Genomic DNA, 18,500 nt, shown 5'->3' with positions numbered 1-18,500 from the left:
CAAGAACGGCATGGATGCAATCATGACAACTGACGGTATTACACAGATATCCCGTTACGTTTTTTAAACCTTCAGGCTTTTTCAGGGCAACACAATTCCTGTATAAAGTTACCTCCTAAATATAATTCTCACAAAATGAGTATATTTTGGAAATTACATATTAAAGAATCACATACTAGATAATATCACTGCAGCCAACCCAGATAACTCTTACCTTTGCATTGAAGGTGTACTGAAAGTAGGTGAACTAGAAACAGCAAACTGGACCCAAGATAATTACATAAACATACATACAAGCATGCTGTGGTGCTGAGAGAAGCCATTAAAAAATGGAGATATGGGAAACTGTTGGAGGAGTTGTAAATTAAAGGAACTATTAACCTAGACTACTGGAAGAAGCCATCCCTCTAGTACCAAAGCTGTGTCAATAGTTTGCGTGTACCAAAGCTCCTCCTATCTCAGATAAACAAGGCATGCGCTCTAACAGAACACTACCTTAATATTATAGATTGGCACATATATACATCCAAAGGGAAAACAAAGAATTGCAGGAATTATGTCTTGCATTTAGAACAGGAGATGGCAAAACTTTCAAAAATTCTAAGTCCTGCAGGAATTCCATCCCGATCAGTCAATTCAATGGGGAAGTTCAATCCTCCTGAGAAACAAGCCTCACCTTACCGCAGAAAGGTCTTTTCAACCAAACAGCAGTTTTGGGCCATGGTTCCCAGCTCGCAGCTTCAGGTAAATATTTTAGGAAAGAGGAGAAATTTCAAACAGATTCAGCCTTTGTGAAATGATGTAAAGAACAGAACAAATCCGAGGCATTTACAGTAGTCTATCCAAGATGTACCGACATGTCTAAATTAACCAAAAGTCATTTGAAAGGCTGAAGAGCTTTGCACTTATTAATATCACACTGCTATCCTCTATCTGGAAAGTATGACAAGATCTGAGTATGAAGAAGTGTACGGAGAAGAAATGAAAGCAAGCATAACCAAGCATGAAAAGTTAGTAGTGATTCGGAACAATCTTGGATATATACCTATTTTCAAATGTAAAAACTGATAGGAATTCACAGTGTCTTCTGCTTAGTATCATCTGCCTTGCTTAGCCTCATTCTCAAGTAGCTGGCCTTCATCCATAGGTTGATATCCACCGTAAACAATGACATTTTGGAGATAACACAGTCATCATCTGCAGTGATGAAACAGTCGATCCAAGTCTCAATAGTGACAGAAAATGCCGTGCTCTTTGCAGTGTTACTGGGTGCCTGCCCGCGGTCTGGGAGAGTATGTTCTGACCGACATCACACATAGCAAGGTGAGCTGTCAAGCAGCAAATGTATTTTTACTTCTACACACATCAGAGTTAAAAATGCTGTTGCACATTCCCCTGGATGTTCTGTCCTCTCGGTCAGGGATAAGCATCTGCATCCAAGACTACAAAATATGTATGTAACTCCCAGTTAAGGGACTTCAATCTTTCTGAGTGAACGAAGGCCTGTAAAATCCCCTTGGAATTCAGTAGAATACTACTGGTTCAGTGAGATCATCCCTCTCCCTCTTGACTAGAAGAATCAGCTTGGGTAGGGAGTTCAGCAGTAAAAAGATGCATGGTGGGCCAGTATTCCAGTTTATCTAGCAACGTTCCATGGGCTGGCTAATACAGGATGACATGGACTTGCTTTCAAACAGTGATCCTTGGTTTTAGATTAGATTAGTTTCGAGGTCCCAAACTGTGGTGGGCCCTTATTATTAGCTGTTGATTCTTTTTTTTTTTTTAAAAAAAAAAGGGGGGGGGGGGGGAAGAATAAAAAAGGTGGAGGATTTTTGTTACAAAGGGAAACTGGAAACTTCTCTCCACACAAGCAGAGACATGGCTGTATTGCAGAGGCCTCAGGGTAAGGATTAAAGAAAAACAAAATAGAAACCCTTCCATCTCTAATTAGGGTCTTCATTTGCCAAAGAGCCATTCCACAGCAGGAGGAATTACATTCAGGCCGTTGCTTGGATAACGTCTCCCAGCAGGTTGGCTCCTCAGAGCAGGCTACTCCGAGCCAACAATTTCTGGTTACTTGGAGGCAAGCAGCCTGCATATTGTTTTAACTGGCCTGGCTTTTGCAGCCAGTTTTGCTGAAGAACAATCTTCTATTCAGAATGCAGAGATAAAAGCTCCACTTGGTTTGAATTTGTCCCCAGTTTCTTTCTCCCTTTCTTTTTTTAAACATGGGAATTATAGGTTCTGGAGTTTGCATTATTTCTCTTGTAGACATCAATGTTTTTCCCCCTCTAGCCACTTGATTCTTTGCCAGTGAAGGCTGCTGTCTGGAGTCCAGCCATTCATCAGCCCCTACCTCATCATTAACACTGTGGTGCTGGCGGTCACAGCTCATTGCTGGCGACAGGAAATCCTAACTTGCAAGAGGTTAACCACAGCCCATAAACAGCCAGGCTGGCTCATTAGTCCCTTGCAGTCAGCTGAAGGGACCCTCTGGGAGTTTCAACACTGTTCATGGACTCGGGAGCCTACGTGTTCTATGCTCTTCACAAATGCCCCCCAGCCCCTCATAATTTGGACCCTTGGCACTAAGGTCCATCCTTCTTCCTATCCAAAGATGACCAAGTTCTTTGAGCATTTTGAAAAATTAGATGTCTGTGATATATTCTCTTGGCTTACCAACCAAACAAAACACCAATGGGCCAACAACTGGGACATTAATGCACTAGAATACATACATGCTTCTGATTTTTCGTGAGTTTCATATGCATGTTGAGCAATTCTAAGGCAAGAGCTATGCAAATGTTGATAATATATACCTAATTTGTCTAGAGAATTCATACCACGGACATGTCCAGCTCTAATCTTCAGGAAATAACCTGCCAGAATTGCAACTGGCTTGGTCAGTGCTCCCTACATTGACCAAAAAGCCCACTTCATACTCATTTTGAGTTCACAGTATGATCACTTGATTCATTTGGAGTTGATTCCTTCAAACATTTAATCATCACATCATCCAAACAAACACCTCTAGATAATGTCCACCTGGCCATCATGAACACAAAATGCTTAGAACAGAAAATCAGCTTCTGTCAAATTATCTCAACAGAGTAGGATATGAGGCACAATTTGTGTCCTATTAAGTTTTTCTCTTTCCTCCCTTTCAATCCTGTGAAAATCACTGCAAAACACTCCCACTTAATGTCTGCAATTTCTTATGATCCACTGTTTTCTACCACAGCTGACTGTATCTGCCTATCTTTTACAGTGAATATTGGAGTCCTTCTGATGTAGCTCTGGTTACATTCCCCAGTTCTCCAATTTCTTTCAAAGCTTTCTGCCTCTTAGTGCACCAAAATTAGGCGTGTCACTCATCTATGAAGTCCTTAATAATTCCATTCCCTGCCTCCATATCTGCTTCTTATTTTCTTCACTTTCTGATCCATTTATCTGATCCTGCTTGCCAGCCTTCTTTTGTGCTCATTTCTATTCTCCAGCATAGCTGCGCTTACATGCCCACTCACTTTTCTGCTTCAAATTCCATTTCTGTAGTTCTTCCAACATGGCTGCCACTGGGCATTTCTCGTGTTAGAGAAACAGGTAGATTCTGCACATAAAATAAAAATATCTCCCAATGTTTGAGGGGCTTACAAGGCACATAGAATCATGAGGGTCAAAAAACTTATGAGATATAAAAATACTTATGATGATGATGATGATGGTTGTTGTTATTATTATCATCATCATTATTATCATTATTATTATCATGTGCAACGTAACATAACGAATTGTTCCTCAGTCTTTACTCAGCCTGGACTTCCCTGAATCTCAGAGTTCTGACTGAGCAAAGACTCCGGTAACACATGTGCAACAACAGCTGCTTCTTTAGCTTAAAGGGAGAAGCAGCTGTGTTCCACAGTTGGTTGGGAAGGGGTGAAGATGGCGGTGGGGACTGCTAAGGACTCAGCTCTAAAAGTGGACATTTATTTAAAGTAATCAATCCAACAATAGCAAATCTAAGGAGTGCCCAGAGGGAGAACCGTAAGAGACAGCCTTTCTTCACAAATAGCTGTTGGTTTTCCTAACTGAGCAGTGAACACAAAAAGGAAGTTAGTAAAATAATACAGTAACAGATTGCTGGCACTCGTTGCCAGCGGAAGGGGCCCGCCAGCACCCATGAATTAAAACCTGATAGATCTGCTTCTTCTGAACTGCATAACCTGATTCAGCCCTTGTTTGTCCATTCCTTTGAGCGCTCCCCTCCCTGGCTTTGGTCCAGCTCCTTTCTTCCCTTTTACATCTTTTACCGTATGATCCGTACACTCCTCTGCCTCCAGAATTTAATTGCCTTGCTTCGCAGCTCTCTTACCTGTGCTCAGCTTTTCCCTTCTCTCCTCGAAGGGCCTGCTGAAATTAAGGTGGCAAGTAGTCACAGACCAGAAGGATGTAAAAAGGTACAAACGAACTCAAGACTCAACTACAGTGATGAGACCGCCGCTTCACACTTCAGCCACACACTTGTACGTGCAACATTTCTTCCTCTTTCTTTCCCCATCTTTATTCTGTTAAAATAGGCTTGTTTTTAAAGAGTATGGTCTATGGGGCATGGAAGAAGAGACAAAGAGATGGGAAACAGAAATACACTGAGCTTTTGGCAAAAGCATTTCACTTTAAGTGATTTTTCATCTTCTTTTTGTTCAAAAATACATACTCATCCCCACCCAGAAGGTTATGAGGACTATTTCTGTCTGTCATTACAAAAATCCAGCTTCTTCCTGAAAAACAACATATCATCCCCTCTTCTGACCTCATCTACACAATTTTCTTAGAAACGGTTATGCGTATATGCTGTGGAGGTCTGATCACAGTGCTAGCACTGGGGAATTAAGAAACAAGAGAATGTCAGAAGAAAGATAAATGACAGCAAAAACATTTGCACAAGGAACAGTATCGCTTCAAATATCATTTTTTAAAGACGTCTTATGGGTTGTTTAAAATGGATGTTAACATTTCAGGTGTCCTGGACATTATAAATTATAATGAAGTGAGGAATAAAAAGAAACAACCAGCACAACACTGCAGCACCTACACTCTTCTTTGGTGCTTCAGAAAAATGATAATTCTGTTTCTCAAAATATTCTTTAGAACAAATACAGTGAGAAAAACATGCGCATGGCAGGGATTACAATTACATATACTACTTCTTTTCACAGCTAACTCTAATTTTAGGCAGTGCTATGACAACAGACCATGGAAATGAAAAATTTAAATGCAAAGTTAGTGGAGATTCTTCAAGAACATGACTGATTAAGAAGGTCAGTCTCTTTAACACTAGCCAGGATGCTACTTCCCCCCTCAAAACACACTCTTTTTTTCATTACAGAACAATGGGATTGATAAACAACGTAGTTTGTGGTTTGATCAGTTTCGGCACCTATCAACTAGTCCACAACCAAGGGAGTCTAGTCTCATTCAAGAAACTTCTGCTTCATATCAACTTCCTCCTTAACACAGAACGCCTGAGAGTTCAAAGCAACCAATATTAAGTTCCCAGCACTGAACAACTTTTCTCAGTCTCCGTCTTACTTGCGCTTAGGCCAGCACTGCCATCAGAAAGAGCAGTTCTTTTAGACTCCTTCTCTTACTTGTTCCTTCCTCCACCGGACACTACGCTGCCGACACAAACCTTCATGTAGTCACACAGTGAAACAAACCAGCCAACCCACCAACAAACCAACCAACCAGCTTAAAAGTCACTCATACTATTACTTTTCAGTCGGACCAATTAAACTTTGCTGTAAATTTTGAGACTACAGCCTCAAAATGAAGTCCAAATGCTTTTTAGATGCTGTTTACAAAGAAACACGGGCTGAGAAACAGAAGGCAGAAAAGGTCCCCGAACCGTGGAACAGATACCACAGGTGGAATGGGTGCAAGAAGTTTTCCGTCCATCCACCATAAATGGGTGCAAGAAGTTTTCCATCCATCCACCATAAATGGATGCAAGAAGTTTTCCGAAAGCGACAGTACCTTCTACCGCATGTGGCACAGACGCATCACAGTGTGGGTTGCTGCAGCTGTCCCTACCAGCTGGAAGTATCTGAACAAGCAAAGTTTTGGAAACATTGATCAATGTTTTTGGACATGTCTCTCAGTAATTTTAGATCTTTATCTCCTGCATGGCTCATTCCTAATTTCTGAGTAAGTTCAGCATGGGAAAGCATTTGCCTAAATTCTGTATGCACTTCTACAACTGAACTGAATCCGTTTCTACAGGAAATTATCTAACCCGTATATAAAATTATTAATGTTATACAGAAACAAAAGGTATGTTTATATAGTCACTGTAATTCTAACTTGTACACATACCTGCATGCTTAATTTAGGCTATTACTATAAAGGTGTAAGTTGATTTTGTTCAATTTGCCTTCTTTTTTTATTACTTTCAGTAACTCCAAAAGAGAAGGATTAAAACTGACTCCCCGCAGGCTCTCTTGTTTCTCAAGTCTTAGAACAGATCGCTCTTTATTCAGGAACTAAACTACCAACATAGCCCCATGATTTCTCATTTAACTACCTTGTAAGAATTTTTATACTTAAACTAAACTGTTAAAAAGTTAGGAATCACAGCTGGGCTGTTTAATGCAGACTCAAGTTATGATGATTTTGGCCCCAGCCTCAGTAGTATAATTGTAGTGATGACATGGCAAAACAAGAAATTCTTCCAGTTAGTATTTGTGTCAGTGTTTTTGTAAATGAACTCTTAAAAGAGAAAAAAGAAGTGAATGGATGCTGGAAGAACTGTCAGGAATTTCCTCATATTACAGATTCCTTTGATCTGAAGAAAACAGGAAGCTGTAGTAGCAGGGACATCCTCTCTTTGTTAGCTTCTACTCGGATGCATATCCTCAACTACACACATCCTACTAACACAAAAGAAGAGTCCCTTCAGCAGTCCCTGGAAAACAAACAAGAACAAAATCCTTCCCTGTGGACTTTCGAGCCTGCAGAAAGGGAAGAAGTGCTACTTCTAAGCAAATCGTCAGCATCTTCTTGCGATCCTACGCTGCAATAAAAAATCACTGGCACTGCTGGGTTGTATCTGACTGCCTTGACAGATGTCATTTGCTCAAAAATCGACCGGGGTGGGAGAAGAAGAAAGTGCTGCGTATTGGAGCGTGTGGGACCCATGCAGGTACTGCCACCCCAGTGCCGTGGATGCAGCACGCAACAGGTACTGCAGGCAACGCCGCTCTTCCCTTCCATCCCGAGCAAAGCCGCAGTGCTGGAGCACAAGAACGCGTGCACTGGCAGGCAAAGGAGAAGGAGCCTCATTGTGCTGTGTGCAGAGGAGCAGGAATTCCAGGAGGGGAAAGGTTCCCTTTGAAGCACATGGCACGAAGAGCTTCCCAGTGACCATGGCAACAGCTCAGTGGGTTCCCAGCCTGAGAACCGAGTTACTACAGCCATGCCTCAAAAACAAAAAAAGTCTGAAAGACTGAAAGGGAAGAGAGAGGGGGAGGTGGGGTCGGGGGTGTGGGGGAGAGAAGTTGGGGCAGAATTAGCCTGGCAGAAACTGAGCGGCTCCCTGGTAGGCAAATCCAGCCAATAATGCTGGCCGGGTTCACAGGGTTTCCTTTTCATTTTCAAAGCTTTCTTCTTCCTCTGTCATTCCCCTTCTAGCCCTATTCAGGAGCTCATGAGATCAGTAAAACCCAGGCCTTTGCTTTGCCTGCATGCAGCATCGCCTCAAACAGGGCTGCACTGTGATCAAAGGCAACGCTAAATCACAGCTGCCACACACACCCCTTTCCCAACCAGGGCCCAGTTTTCACAGGCACTCTTAACAGGAGATACATTTTTTAAACTCTTTCATTTCCATTACACCGTATAAATCTGACTAAGAAGGATGAGCAATTAAAAAATCAGTATGGAAATGGACACATTAAATTCTGTACAGCTATCGGTCCCATTTAGCACAGAGATAAACAAGTGTCGTGAAGCTTCTGAAAACAAAGACCAGGGTTTTACTAAAAACAAAATAAAAAACCCTAAACAAAACAAAACAAAAAAACCCAAAAACCAAAACACCCCAAATCAAAAAAGACCACAACAACCAAAAACAACAATAAGAATAAAACCATGCATCTTCATACCAGATTGGTGTGCCATGGAATTTAGCTCTACAAACAGTTTTTAAGTAGTCTCTATGCTCTGCTTCACAATATTCCAAGCTTCCTACAGTATCATGTTTATTCTCCTTCTTTTCCTTTACTATTAAACAAAACCTCATGATTTATTCCTTCATATATATGCATGCATTCCATCATACAGACACAGGCAATAACCTCTTTGCTTCTGCTACTGTATTGCTCAACACAAATGTTCACAAGTTTTAGTGAAAAAAAGATTAAATTGGCTCCTTTAAAATAGGACTTACAAACTCTTTCATGGTCTGAGTTAGTCTGAGCTTTTAAACACATTAATTTATGCTAGGCTTAAGCTGACAAGTTTATCCATTCCTTACGTACGTAAGAAAGGTGGACAAAGTAACTGTCACCTGAGCCAGGTAACCCTCCATGTGTATCCTCTTGATTCATTGCAAAGATGAGGATATCCAAACTAGATTTCTCAGTGAGAAGTGTCAAAATGAAACAGAATTGCCCACATGTGCCATGAGCTGGAAAGGGACAGACAGACAGCTGCCCTGGCAGGGTGTTTAGATTTTGCCCTAAATTGCTAAGGCAGGCTTTCAATCATGCCCACAGCAGTTCTAAAAGAAAGCAAGTCCCGAACTCTTCTCACCTTCCTGGCACCAACTTTATTCCTACTACCAAATCAATTGGTCATATTGATCCAACCACGTCACACCACACCACAACCACTAATGTACACAATTTGGCTTGCACATCACAGAATGGCTTCTAATGCAATGAAGATCTAAGAACGGATACTAGAAGATCCCAAAGGCAATTTCAGCAATAGGAACTGAAAAGGGGGGATGGATATACCTGCTTCCAGCAGGAGGTACAGCTGACCACATAGTCACACTTCACTACACAAAGCAGAACGTTCAGTTGCCCCATACAGTCGGTTTTATGCACTCAACTACCCCTGTTAAGGCGGTAAGATTATTCACACTCAGTGAAGTCTTTGTGTTGCCCACCTGAGCCACTCATGCAGATGTGTGTGTAACAAGGGCTTGCTTTGCCATTTATCTCACTTGCATAATATATGGATACCAGCAACACCAGCAAAGCTGAAATACAACTTTTCACCTACCCAAGAGGCCAGCACGTTTCTGAAATGTTGCATCAGCCAGCCTCGCATCCTGCAACATGCACACTACCTCCACGATAGGTGTTGCAGCTGGGCAGGCCTGCTTCACAGAATTTTGGAAAAGCAAGAGCTTGCCACAACTCTACCGAAAGGCAAACACAGTATTCGTCTGGAAGATCAGATAGGCAGGACTAGCCACTTTGGGGGCAGGATAAATCAGACTAAATGAGGAGCAAACAGTAGGCTTGCACTCCTGGATTTCCTCCTCCTTTTCTACATGGAAGAAGTTTAATTTCCCATTGCTGTTCAAGGCCACCCCTCCTCATTTTATTTTCTTGTCCTTTGCTTTTTCCTTTCCCCTCTCCTTTCCTTTCCCCTTTCCTTTCTCCTTTCCTTGTCTTTTCTTTTTCCTCTTCATTCCATTTCCCCCCTCCCCTCCCTCTCTCCCCTCCCTTGCCCTCTCTCCCCTACTCGCCCTTCCCCTCTCCCTTTCCCTTTCATGTTTTCTTTTAAGTCAAGCAGCTGCCAAATCCTAAAAACAACCAGAAGACGACTCATATACACATGCAGCAGGTTTGATACTGACCCAGGCAAAACAGTTTACAGGCCAAACTGAATACTTACATAGCCATTTGCACCAAATCACACTGAAACCAAACCTTTCAGAGACCCAGACAATTGCAATGCAATTTGTTCCCGCTGGTAAGATAACCAGGCTGACTTAACTGACAGACCTGCAAGAAGCTCATGGCTGATGCTCCTGCTGCTATCTGCACTCAACAATATTTCAAGAATTCTGAGAAGTCCTTCTAAATCAGGCCGTAACTTGAGCATAGGGAGGACTGAGCAGAAGGGCTGCAGAGAAAAGATGGGAGAAGAGAAACTACAGCAGCAAGTATGAAACAGGGAACAAATATTCCAGGAAGAGAAGGATAAATGATGATAAATAAAAATACAGAACGAGGAGCTGCATTGCAATTACTGAGAAGGAAGTATTGTCTAGAACATTGGACAGTCTTTTTTCACCTGATGTTGCTGCACATAAACTGATGCTCAGGAAACATTGTGCCCAAACTCTCCAGATACACGCTGTGCAGGACGCAGGGGCCACATCACCAACGCTATGCATCAAAGTAGATGCTACAGAGCTCCTGAAGCAAAGCCAGGGTCTGCTGTTCAGCAGGCCAAGCCTCAGGAAGCTCAGATCAGCAGATACTGAGGTGCACCCACTCTAGAGATCGGTGTGGCTTCAGGGACATGGGGAGTATAGAGGACACAGTGGGATTTGGGTACCTAACAGCGTCACTGTGTTAGAAAATACTTATAACATTGTTTGTGCAGGGTATCTATGCTTTCCCCTTTCTTCATCCATTTTGCACACCTACTTCCTCACATGCTTTTCAGAGCTTGACAGATGTGACTGAACAAATACCTCCCTTAAATGGCTTTCCCCAAGACTCAATTTACTCCTGGAGTTTACTTATGGATTACTACGAATCTCTCAGTACCCAGTCTTCTCTAATTCCCATCCTCATGAGACCGTATTCTCAGATTTTACCCCCTAAGAGCAAAGAAACATCAGCTGGAATTTCTGTGAAACAAAACCAGTGTTCCAAGTTAGAAAAAAAAGTTGTATTATGCCAAAATTCAATAGAAAGGGCACTCACTTCTTAAAGAGATGTTTCTCACCATGTACAAGCTAAACTCCCAGTGGATTTTAGACAAGCAGATGATTTCCCATTTCCTCTGAAATATAGGGGTTTTAGAAGTTTTGTTTATAAATACACAGAGACAAGTTTTACCTACAAAATGTCAACCTAGGTTTTTATTTTCTGCCCGATATACTACATTTTCCCTGCTCACCTGAAGTCACCAACACTATACTACCAAAGACTCAGCAACCTCAGCCAGCTGGATTTTAGAATGAACCCCAGAGATTTTAAGCATTTTCAACTACTCAGTTACTGGTAGAACTTGTGGCCTATGCTATTTCACACACTTCCAACTACTCTAGACTTCAAATATCAACACATAATAACCTCAATCCTCAAAAACTCTAAGCTATTAAAAATAAAGATTGCTTCTAATAAAAAAATAAAACACACAAATAGGACAGCTTTCTGGTTTTCTTTTTAACTTACCTGACAGCAGTAATGACATCTTAAAGACTTCAGCTCATAAAACAAAGGGAAATGTTTTGCAAGGAATTTAGATTCCAGAAGCTGTATTCCACAGGGAGATTCCAGCAAGAAGAAAAATTCTATTTCTTTGACCAACCAATACAGTAAGATTCACTTGTTATTAGAGATACCTATCCTGCAATTAAAGCAAAGAGATCTCTCCCAGGATTGAAGACTTCTCTTCCCCCAAAAAAGGAAATTAATGTGTGTCTTCTGAGAAAGCTGTACCCAAGGAAAACCACTAAGATGCTTTTATTTTGACTGCTTTTGGTTAGAAGTTTCCTTTGATTGAGGTAGCATCACACCTGCAGTTCACCCTATTTCTACTCCAATACTGCTTCTGCTAAACTGATTTTTCCAGAAGTCTTTGTTAGGCTCCTACGGAGCTCAGAAAGGGAACGTGTGCGCTCAGCTCCCCATCGCTGTCCCTGTCAAGTGAGTTACAACATTATCTTTCCCTGAAGCATCTAGTGTGAAAACAGGCAACATGGGAGTATTTAGAGGAGTAAAGGGAGTTTTCTCTTGGTTTTTCTTGCTGATTTTTCTCAGAAAGGAACTGACCCTTCCAAGAAACAGTTCCATGCAGCATTTACCCCAAACCGCCCCCTTACCTTTCCTAAGACAGTGAGGCATGGCTTAGGCTCCAACTCTGGCTGTTCCAGTTTCACCACTCCTACCCAGCCGTATTCATATAGGTCTTCCTCGTCATTGCTATTACACAGCCCGAGTGGATGCATCTGAAACAGAATCAGAAAGAAACCTTTAGCCAATCAGTAGCATTCAAAAAACATACAGATTGCTTTCAAGGACCTTGGTTTATAACAAATACACTTTTACATATTAAGATACACCAGAAAAACTGAAACAGAAGGCTGCTTATATGAAGGATTCAGTATGTTTCTGAAGCATGCTATCAGCACATCACCTTGGTTATTACCCTTCATGAGGGTAATATCTTTGTGTATAAACTAGGGTGTGAAACATTTAAATCCTTACACTATTTACTATGTTCTCCTTGTTCTCTTTTTCCTTCAGCTAAAATCTCAGATTTTTCACAGTGAAGACTCTTGCCTAAGAGCTGCCCAGGCTCTAACATATACACAGAAAAAGTTCTTTGCAAAAAAAGTCTGTCCTTATCCAGCTTCATGCCTTTCCTTAAAGCTCACTTCTGCCAAACAATCTAAAGAAAACCACAAACTGTTACCAACACTATGACAATTTTGTTTTCTGGTAGCTGATAATAGTAGGAGATTATACTGCTCAGTAATTTACATATCTCTCTCTCACTAATCCATGCAAAGTAGCACCATGTAATGGTTACTAATCCTGCCATCTCTCCTGCATCACCAGCTTGTCGTTTTGTCCTTTTCTCCCATCTCTTGTACCTTGACTTTCATTTTGCAAGTCATTCAACACAAGGAGAGCTATTTATATTATCTTGTGGGGCCCTGACTTTCCGAATAACTCAAGTGTGACTCAGAATAACTACTGTGAAATATGGGAAACACGGCGGTGATCTGACATAATACAGAGGTTCTCCTACCACTCATTTTTCAGAATTCATCACCAATCCACCTGTATTTTGAGAAAAAAACTGGCCACCGCAATACCAGAGTAGAATCCTCTGCCCAACTCCTAATTCATCCTTCCTCTTTTTTTTTTTTCTTATGAGTTACTATTACACACTACTGCCTACAGCCTCGCACGGACGAGCAGTTCAACCCACTCTAAAACCTTGGGACAAGTCTATCACTGGAGGATGAATCATCTCCTTACACGCAGCATGGGATGGATGAACTGTTCAGCTGAGAGATATGACAGGGCAGGGAGTCAGGCAGAGCTCTCTCTCCAAAACTGCCAGGGCATATATTCCAACATAATTAACCCCAAAAGGAGTCCGTGGGATCCTTTAAATAAACACAAAACTTTAATCTGTATTAAGTATCTTCAGAAACAGAGAACCATTCCCTTGATGTAATTCCCTTGACGTACACTGTATCAATTAAGCTTTGAAACCATAACACATATCTAAGAAGTTTCTAGTTCAAAATCCTTGAAATGTGCTGGGGCACTTTCCACATGCCTGAAAGGGCAAAACTGAAACCACGGCTCAGGTGCTTTTATCCAAGGTTACAAAATCTGTATGCATTGCTGAGGGTTTAAAATAACTTCAAAAAGAGCCGCACAAATTTTAAGTGGGTTAGTGTTACAGAGCAGGCAAACAGTAAACTAACAGAGGAGGAACATTTCACTCTGTAACCCTATCACCTCAAAAAAGTCCTGATGATTAAAAGAAAACTTCCACCCTTTTTTCCTTTTCTTTCTGTCTGCCAGGACACGGCATTACGCTGTGACAAACCACCGTATGAACCACTCAGGATCCTTCTATACACTGTCATGAGATGAAGTATTGGTCTCTTTTTCCCAACCATACAAAAAACACTGTCTCTACCCACTTTAGTCCAGAAAACATCTTGGAAGAAGGCCAAGAATAACAGAAAATTCTTTCCACAGCTGCTTTCCTCCAGAATACTGTTATTCCGTAACAGCTCCCAAGCGTGAACAGCCCTTCAGATCACAGTCACCAAAGCCATCCCGCAGTTATGTCCCTGGAAATCAGGAGAAGCTCAAAGTTGAAAGAGCTTCTTCTCCTCCTCTTACAGTGCCTGTGCCTCCCCACCTTTAGAAAGAAATTGGTGATTCTGTCCCTTCTCGGTGACAACACTGGCGGACACCCTGCCTCCAACAGCAATGCCCCAAACACCTGACAAGACAGCCTTCCCATTTAAAGGCAAAAAAGCTGTGAATTACACACAACTCCAAAGGCAAGTATCTGCAGTGTCGAATATTACAGGTTTCTGAGTGGGGTTTTCAAGACAGTCAGGAATGTGCAGCAGTCAAGCACCTGGCATGCCCTACCTCAAGCATCTCATCTCCATACACCTGGGTGTCTCCTACATGGCATGGAGCACCCAGGAAGATAGCAAAATCAAAGCTGCATTTCTGAACATTCCTGTCTTCTTCAAAAAGCCAGGTGGCCTGGAAAGGGACCTATGCACAGCTTAGCAGACAAAACTCATAGGCCTGGAAGCAGCAGAGCTCTCAAAACTCAAATAACCTCCATACGTCTATCGAGAACTGACACATCACTTCAAAAATAAAAAGCTTTGCTAGACCTTTGGGGTGCCACAGCTATCAGTCCCTTATGATTTTAGACTTTACTGAATACAAAAAAAAAAAAAAAAAAAAAGAGCTTTTCAACCACGATACAAATAAATACTAACTTGATGTATTTTAAGAGGGGAAGAGCAAGGCACAGGATTTAGCACTCCAAAGCAGTTATCAGCAAACTACTGTTTATAGGGCTTAGGTGACCTTCATGGTTAGACCCCCATGGAAAGACTGTAACTGCCCAGAATAAATTCTCTTTCCTGTCACAAGTAGCACGACCAGAAGAGACGTGAGAACTAGTCAAGCGAGGAAGATGGTGAAACAAAATCCCCATTTTTAGAAAGGGAAAAAAGGATGACCTGGGTAATTACAGGCCAGTCAGTCTCAACTCTTTGCTTGGTAGTATGATGGAGCAGATATTCCTCAAAACTATGATAACGCTCACAGGAAACAGAGGTGGCTAAATCTAAGCCAAGATTTAAGGGCAAATCTAAGGGCAAGACTAAGGGCAAATTGTGCTTGACAAAAATAGTGTCCTTCCGTGATGAGGTTACAGTGCTGGTGGACAAGGGAAGAGCGACTGACACCATCAACCCCAACTTCTGCAAAGCGCGTGACATGGTCCCACACAACATCCTTGTCTGTAAAATGGAGAGACACGGATTTGAGGGCTGGACCACTTGGTGGAAAAGGAATGCGCTGGGTGGTCACGCTCAAGGAGTTGTGGTCAACGGCTCGACGTCCGGGTGGAGATCAGGGACATCAGGGGTCCATACGGGGACCAGTATTACTGAACATCGTTCCTGGGGACACGGACAGTGGGACTGAGCACATCCCCAGCAGGTTCCGGGTGACACCAAGCTCAATGGGGTGGCTGACACTCCACAGGGACCTGGACAGGATGGAGACATGGGCCCCTGCAAACCTCATCCAGTCCAACGAGGCCAAGTGCAAGGTCCTGCACCTGGGTCAGGGCGGTCTTGGGAACATGGACACGGGCTGGCGAGGAGCGCGCTGAGAGCAGCCCCGCAGAGAAGGACCTGCTGGTACTGCGGGATGAGAAGCTCAACACGGCCCAGCAACGTGCGCTCACAGCCCAGAAAGCCACCCCAGCCCTGGGCTGCATCCCCAGCAGCGTGGCCAGCAGGGCGAGGGAGGAGGCTCTGCCCCTCTGCTGGGACCCCCCCCCAGCGCCGCCTCCAGCTCGGGGGTCACCAGCAGAAGGACACGGACCTGTTGGAGCGAGTCCAGAGGAGGCCACGGAGATGGTCAGGGGCTGGAGCCCCCCTGCTGTGGGGACAGGCTGGGAGAGCTGGGGCTGTTCAGCTGGAGGAGAGAAGGATCGGGGAGACCTTACGGCACCTCCCAGTGCCTGACGGGCTGGCAGGAAAGCCGGGAGGGACTCTTTATCGGGGCCTGTAGTGACAGGATGGCGGGTAACAGTTTTTAAACTGGAAGAGGGAAGGTTTAGATTAGAAATTCTTTACTGTGAAGGTGCTGAGACACTGGCACAGGCTGTGGGTGCCCCATCCCTGGCTGGGCTCAAGGCCAGGCTGGACGGGGCTGGGAGCAGCCTGGGCTGGTGGAAGGTGTCCCTGCCCGTGGCGGGGGCTTGAACTGGGTTGTCTTTAAGGTCCCTTCCAACCCAAACCATTTGAGATTCTATGATTAGCAGCAAAAAAACAGAGCAGTCAGGGACGCAAACCAGCCTGTGGCTCCTGTCAACTCATTCCAGGTTCCCATCACACACCAGCAGCAGAGTCTTGCTGAAATTAAGGCTGTCACATCATCTGATTCCTGCTTCCAGCAGACCATAAGCCAGCAGAAGCTGCAGAGGCTGAAATTACCAGATCATTTTGACTCTAGCTTCAACCCAGATGGATTAATGAGACCCCCAAAGGCACTCAGCTCTTTCTGACAAACCGGTAACCACAGTTGTTGTCTCTCTGGTTCTCCATGATAGAACCACAGGTCTCTGCCCCCTCTTGTATGAAAAAACTGATATGCAGCTTCCAAGATCATAAAGGATGGCCACTCCTGCAGCATAGCTTTGCAGAGCTCCTACCTTCCAACCAGAAGAAGGTAAGAACAGGCTGCATATCGAGTACGTTCTCCCTTCCAGCAGAGGAATACGCTGTGCAAAGACTAGAGGAAAATCTTAAGAGAAAACCCTCTCATCTCACTTTACCAGATCAGCCAAGAAACAAGAAAGTGCATCCATTAAGAAGGATTTCAGAGAGCATCATGTGCTTACAGCTGCCTTGGACAAAACATGCATGACAATATTCGCCAGTTGCACCTGAGGCATGTGTATCATGCTGTAGGTACCAGTAGGTATCAGGCACTAAGTCTGAAATCCAGAGACTGAATCTTGGAACACGCACTAAACCCAAGACCAATATTTGTAACTAAATGAGCTGTTTATTTTAAAAGCTGCACAAGACTTCAAACTGAATGGGGGGTATGAAGCTGGACTGCAGAACAGGTAAGAATGAAGCACTGTATGAGATCTGAAAAATACCAATTATTTTTCTGGCAAGAGGTGACTTCTGCTCAGCATTTACTGGTCGCTATATGGCATTTTGAAACTCCTTTTCCAAATACCAGCAGCCCCTTCTTCTTGAACTTAGTGCAGAGAACTGAGTTTCCTGGGAAGTCTCTGAACTCTATCCTGATGCAAAAACCTAAAAAAGGAATTCCTGGCAAGTTTGTCAATAAAGGGGGAAAAACTGAAGCAGGAACTCATCTCCTCAGTACAGAACTCACGCCACTCACACAGTTGTATTCACCCTGAAAGCAAGAAATTTTCAAATTCTTGTCCAAAGCCGTAAATTGAACGCACTTGGAACACACATTTTTACTCACAAACTATAGCAAGGCTGTATCATGACCTAGTAAACAGAAGGTGGCTGTGCTCTGACTAGCAAACGAAACCCAACAGCTGTCACAGAAGAATTCTCCTCCAGCATGGCCATGCTGGCCATCATTGCTGTGCAAGGAGAAACGTGACTCCAGCAACTGGATTCCATGCTGTAGTCCAGCGACTCAGGCGCAGGATGTCTACCTTACATTTCCTCCGGTGCATAGGTGACTGAAGCAGGGAGAAGACTGAAATTTATTAAACCACCACACAATGGCACAATGATCTTGCACATGAGAAACCTCAAACCCAAATGCAAACCCCAGTGTAAGCAGTAAGCAAAACAAATAGGGTGCCGCAGGCTCTGTGCTGGCAAATGTAGAGAACTTACTAGGTACATCTGCAGGCTACAAACTCCTGAGGATTTTGTTGCATCACACTGGAATCTCACCAGAGTAATTAACGAAACAAATTATATTATGCCAGCAGTACTCCCTCAAAGTCTGTATGCTTCAGGAAGGGTCAATTGACAAAAACATTGCACTGTTCAATTAAAAACATGTGCATTGCAAAGCCAAACTCTTCCTAGACTACTTGTTCCAGTAACTCTGAAGATCTACAGGGCCAACACAAATACTCCGCTAAGGGATGTTAGACACATTAGTCATCAGCTTTGTGTAACCATTAACATATCAAGGGAACTCATATCCAAGTACCCAGTGTCAGCTCTTTTAATAAAATGGCATCATGAAGCCAATGACAGGTTGTACAATCCACCGATTTACTGATCTTAGCAGGATCAGAACATGGGGAGCACGCCTGTCCCCACTCTCCAGCACCTTCTCTGGGTTCCTCGTGGATTTCTGTGACAGTCCTCCTCTCACATGCTCCCCGGGTGCTCTCACCTGTCCACGTCATTCAGATTTCAGGTTTTTACTGCAGATTGTTTAAAACTCCACTGAAGCCAGCTTCTCCATCAACCTCGTCCTGATCTCACACCTCACGGATAA

General features: G+C 43.2%; 1 protein-coding gene across 2 annotated transcripts in view; it reads right to left on the bottom strand.

Annotated features, from left to right (window-relative positions):
- The window catches only part of ZNRF3 (zinc and ring finger 3), a 96,080-nt gene that overhangs the window by 23,650 nt on the left and 53,930 nt on the right, over positions 1 to 18,500 (bottom strand). For both annotated transcript variants that reach the window (XM_037375312.1, XM_037375313.1), the window contains one exon: positions 12,071 to 12,196. In XM_037375312.1, the coding sequence (XP_037231209.1) occupies positions 12,071 to 12,196 (126 nt within the window). The remainder of the gene's footprint in view (positions 1 to 12,070; positions 12,197 to 18,500) is intronic.

The sequence above is a fragment of the Falco rusticolus genome, chromosome 1 (genome assembly GCF_015220075.1).
Source record: "Falco rusticolus isolate bFalRus1 chromosome 1, bFalRus1.pri, whole genome shotgun sequence".
Taxonomy (NCBI): domain Eukaryota; kingdom Metazoa; phylum Chordata; class Aves; order Falconiformes; family Falconidae; genus Falco; species Falco rusticolus.
The sequence above is the reverse complement of the archived record's forward strand: the minus strand, read 5'-3'. Positions and strand labels throughout refer to the sequence as shown.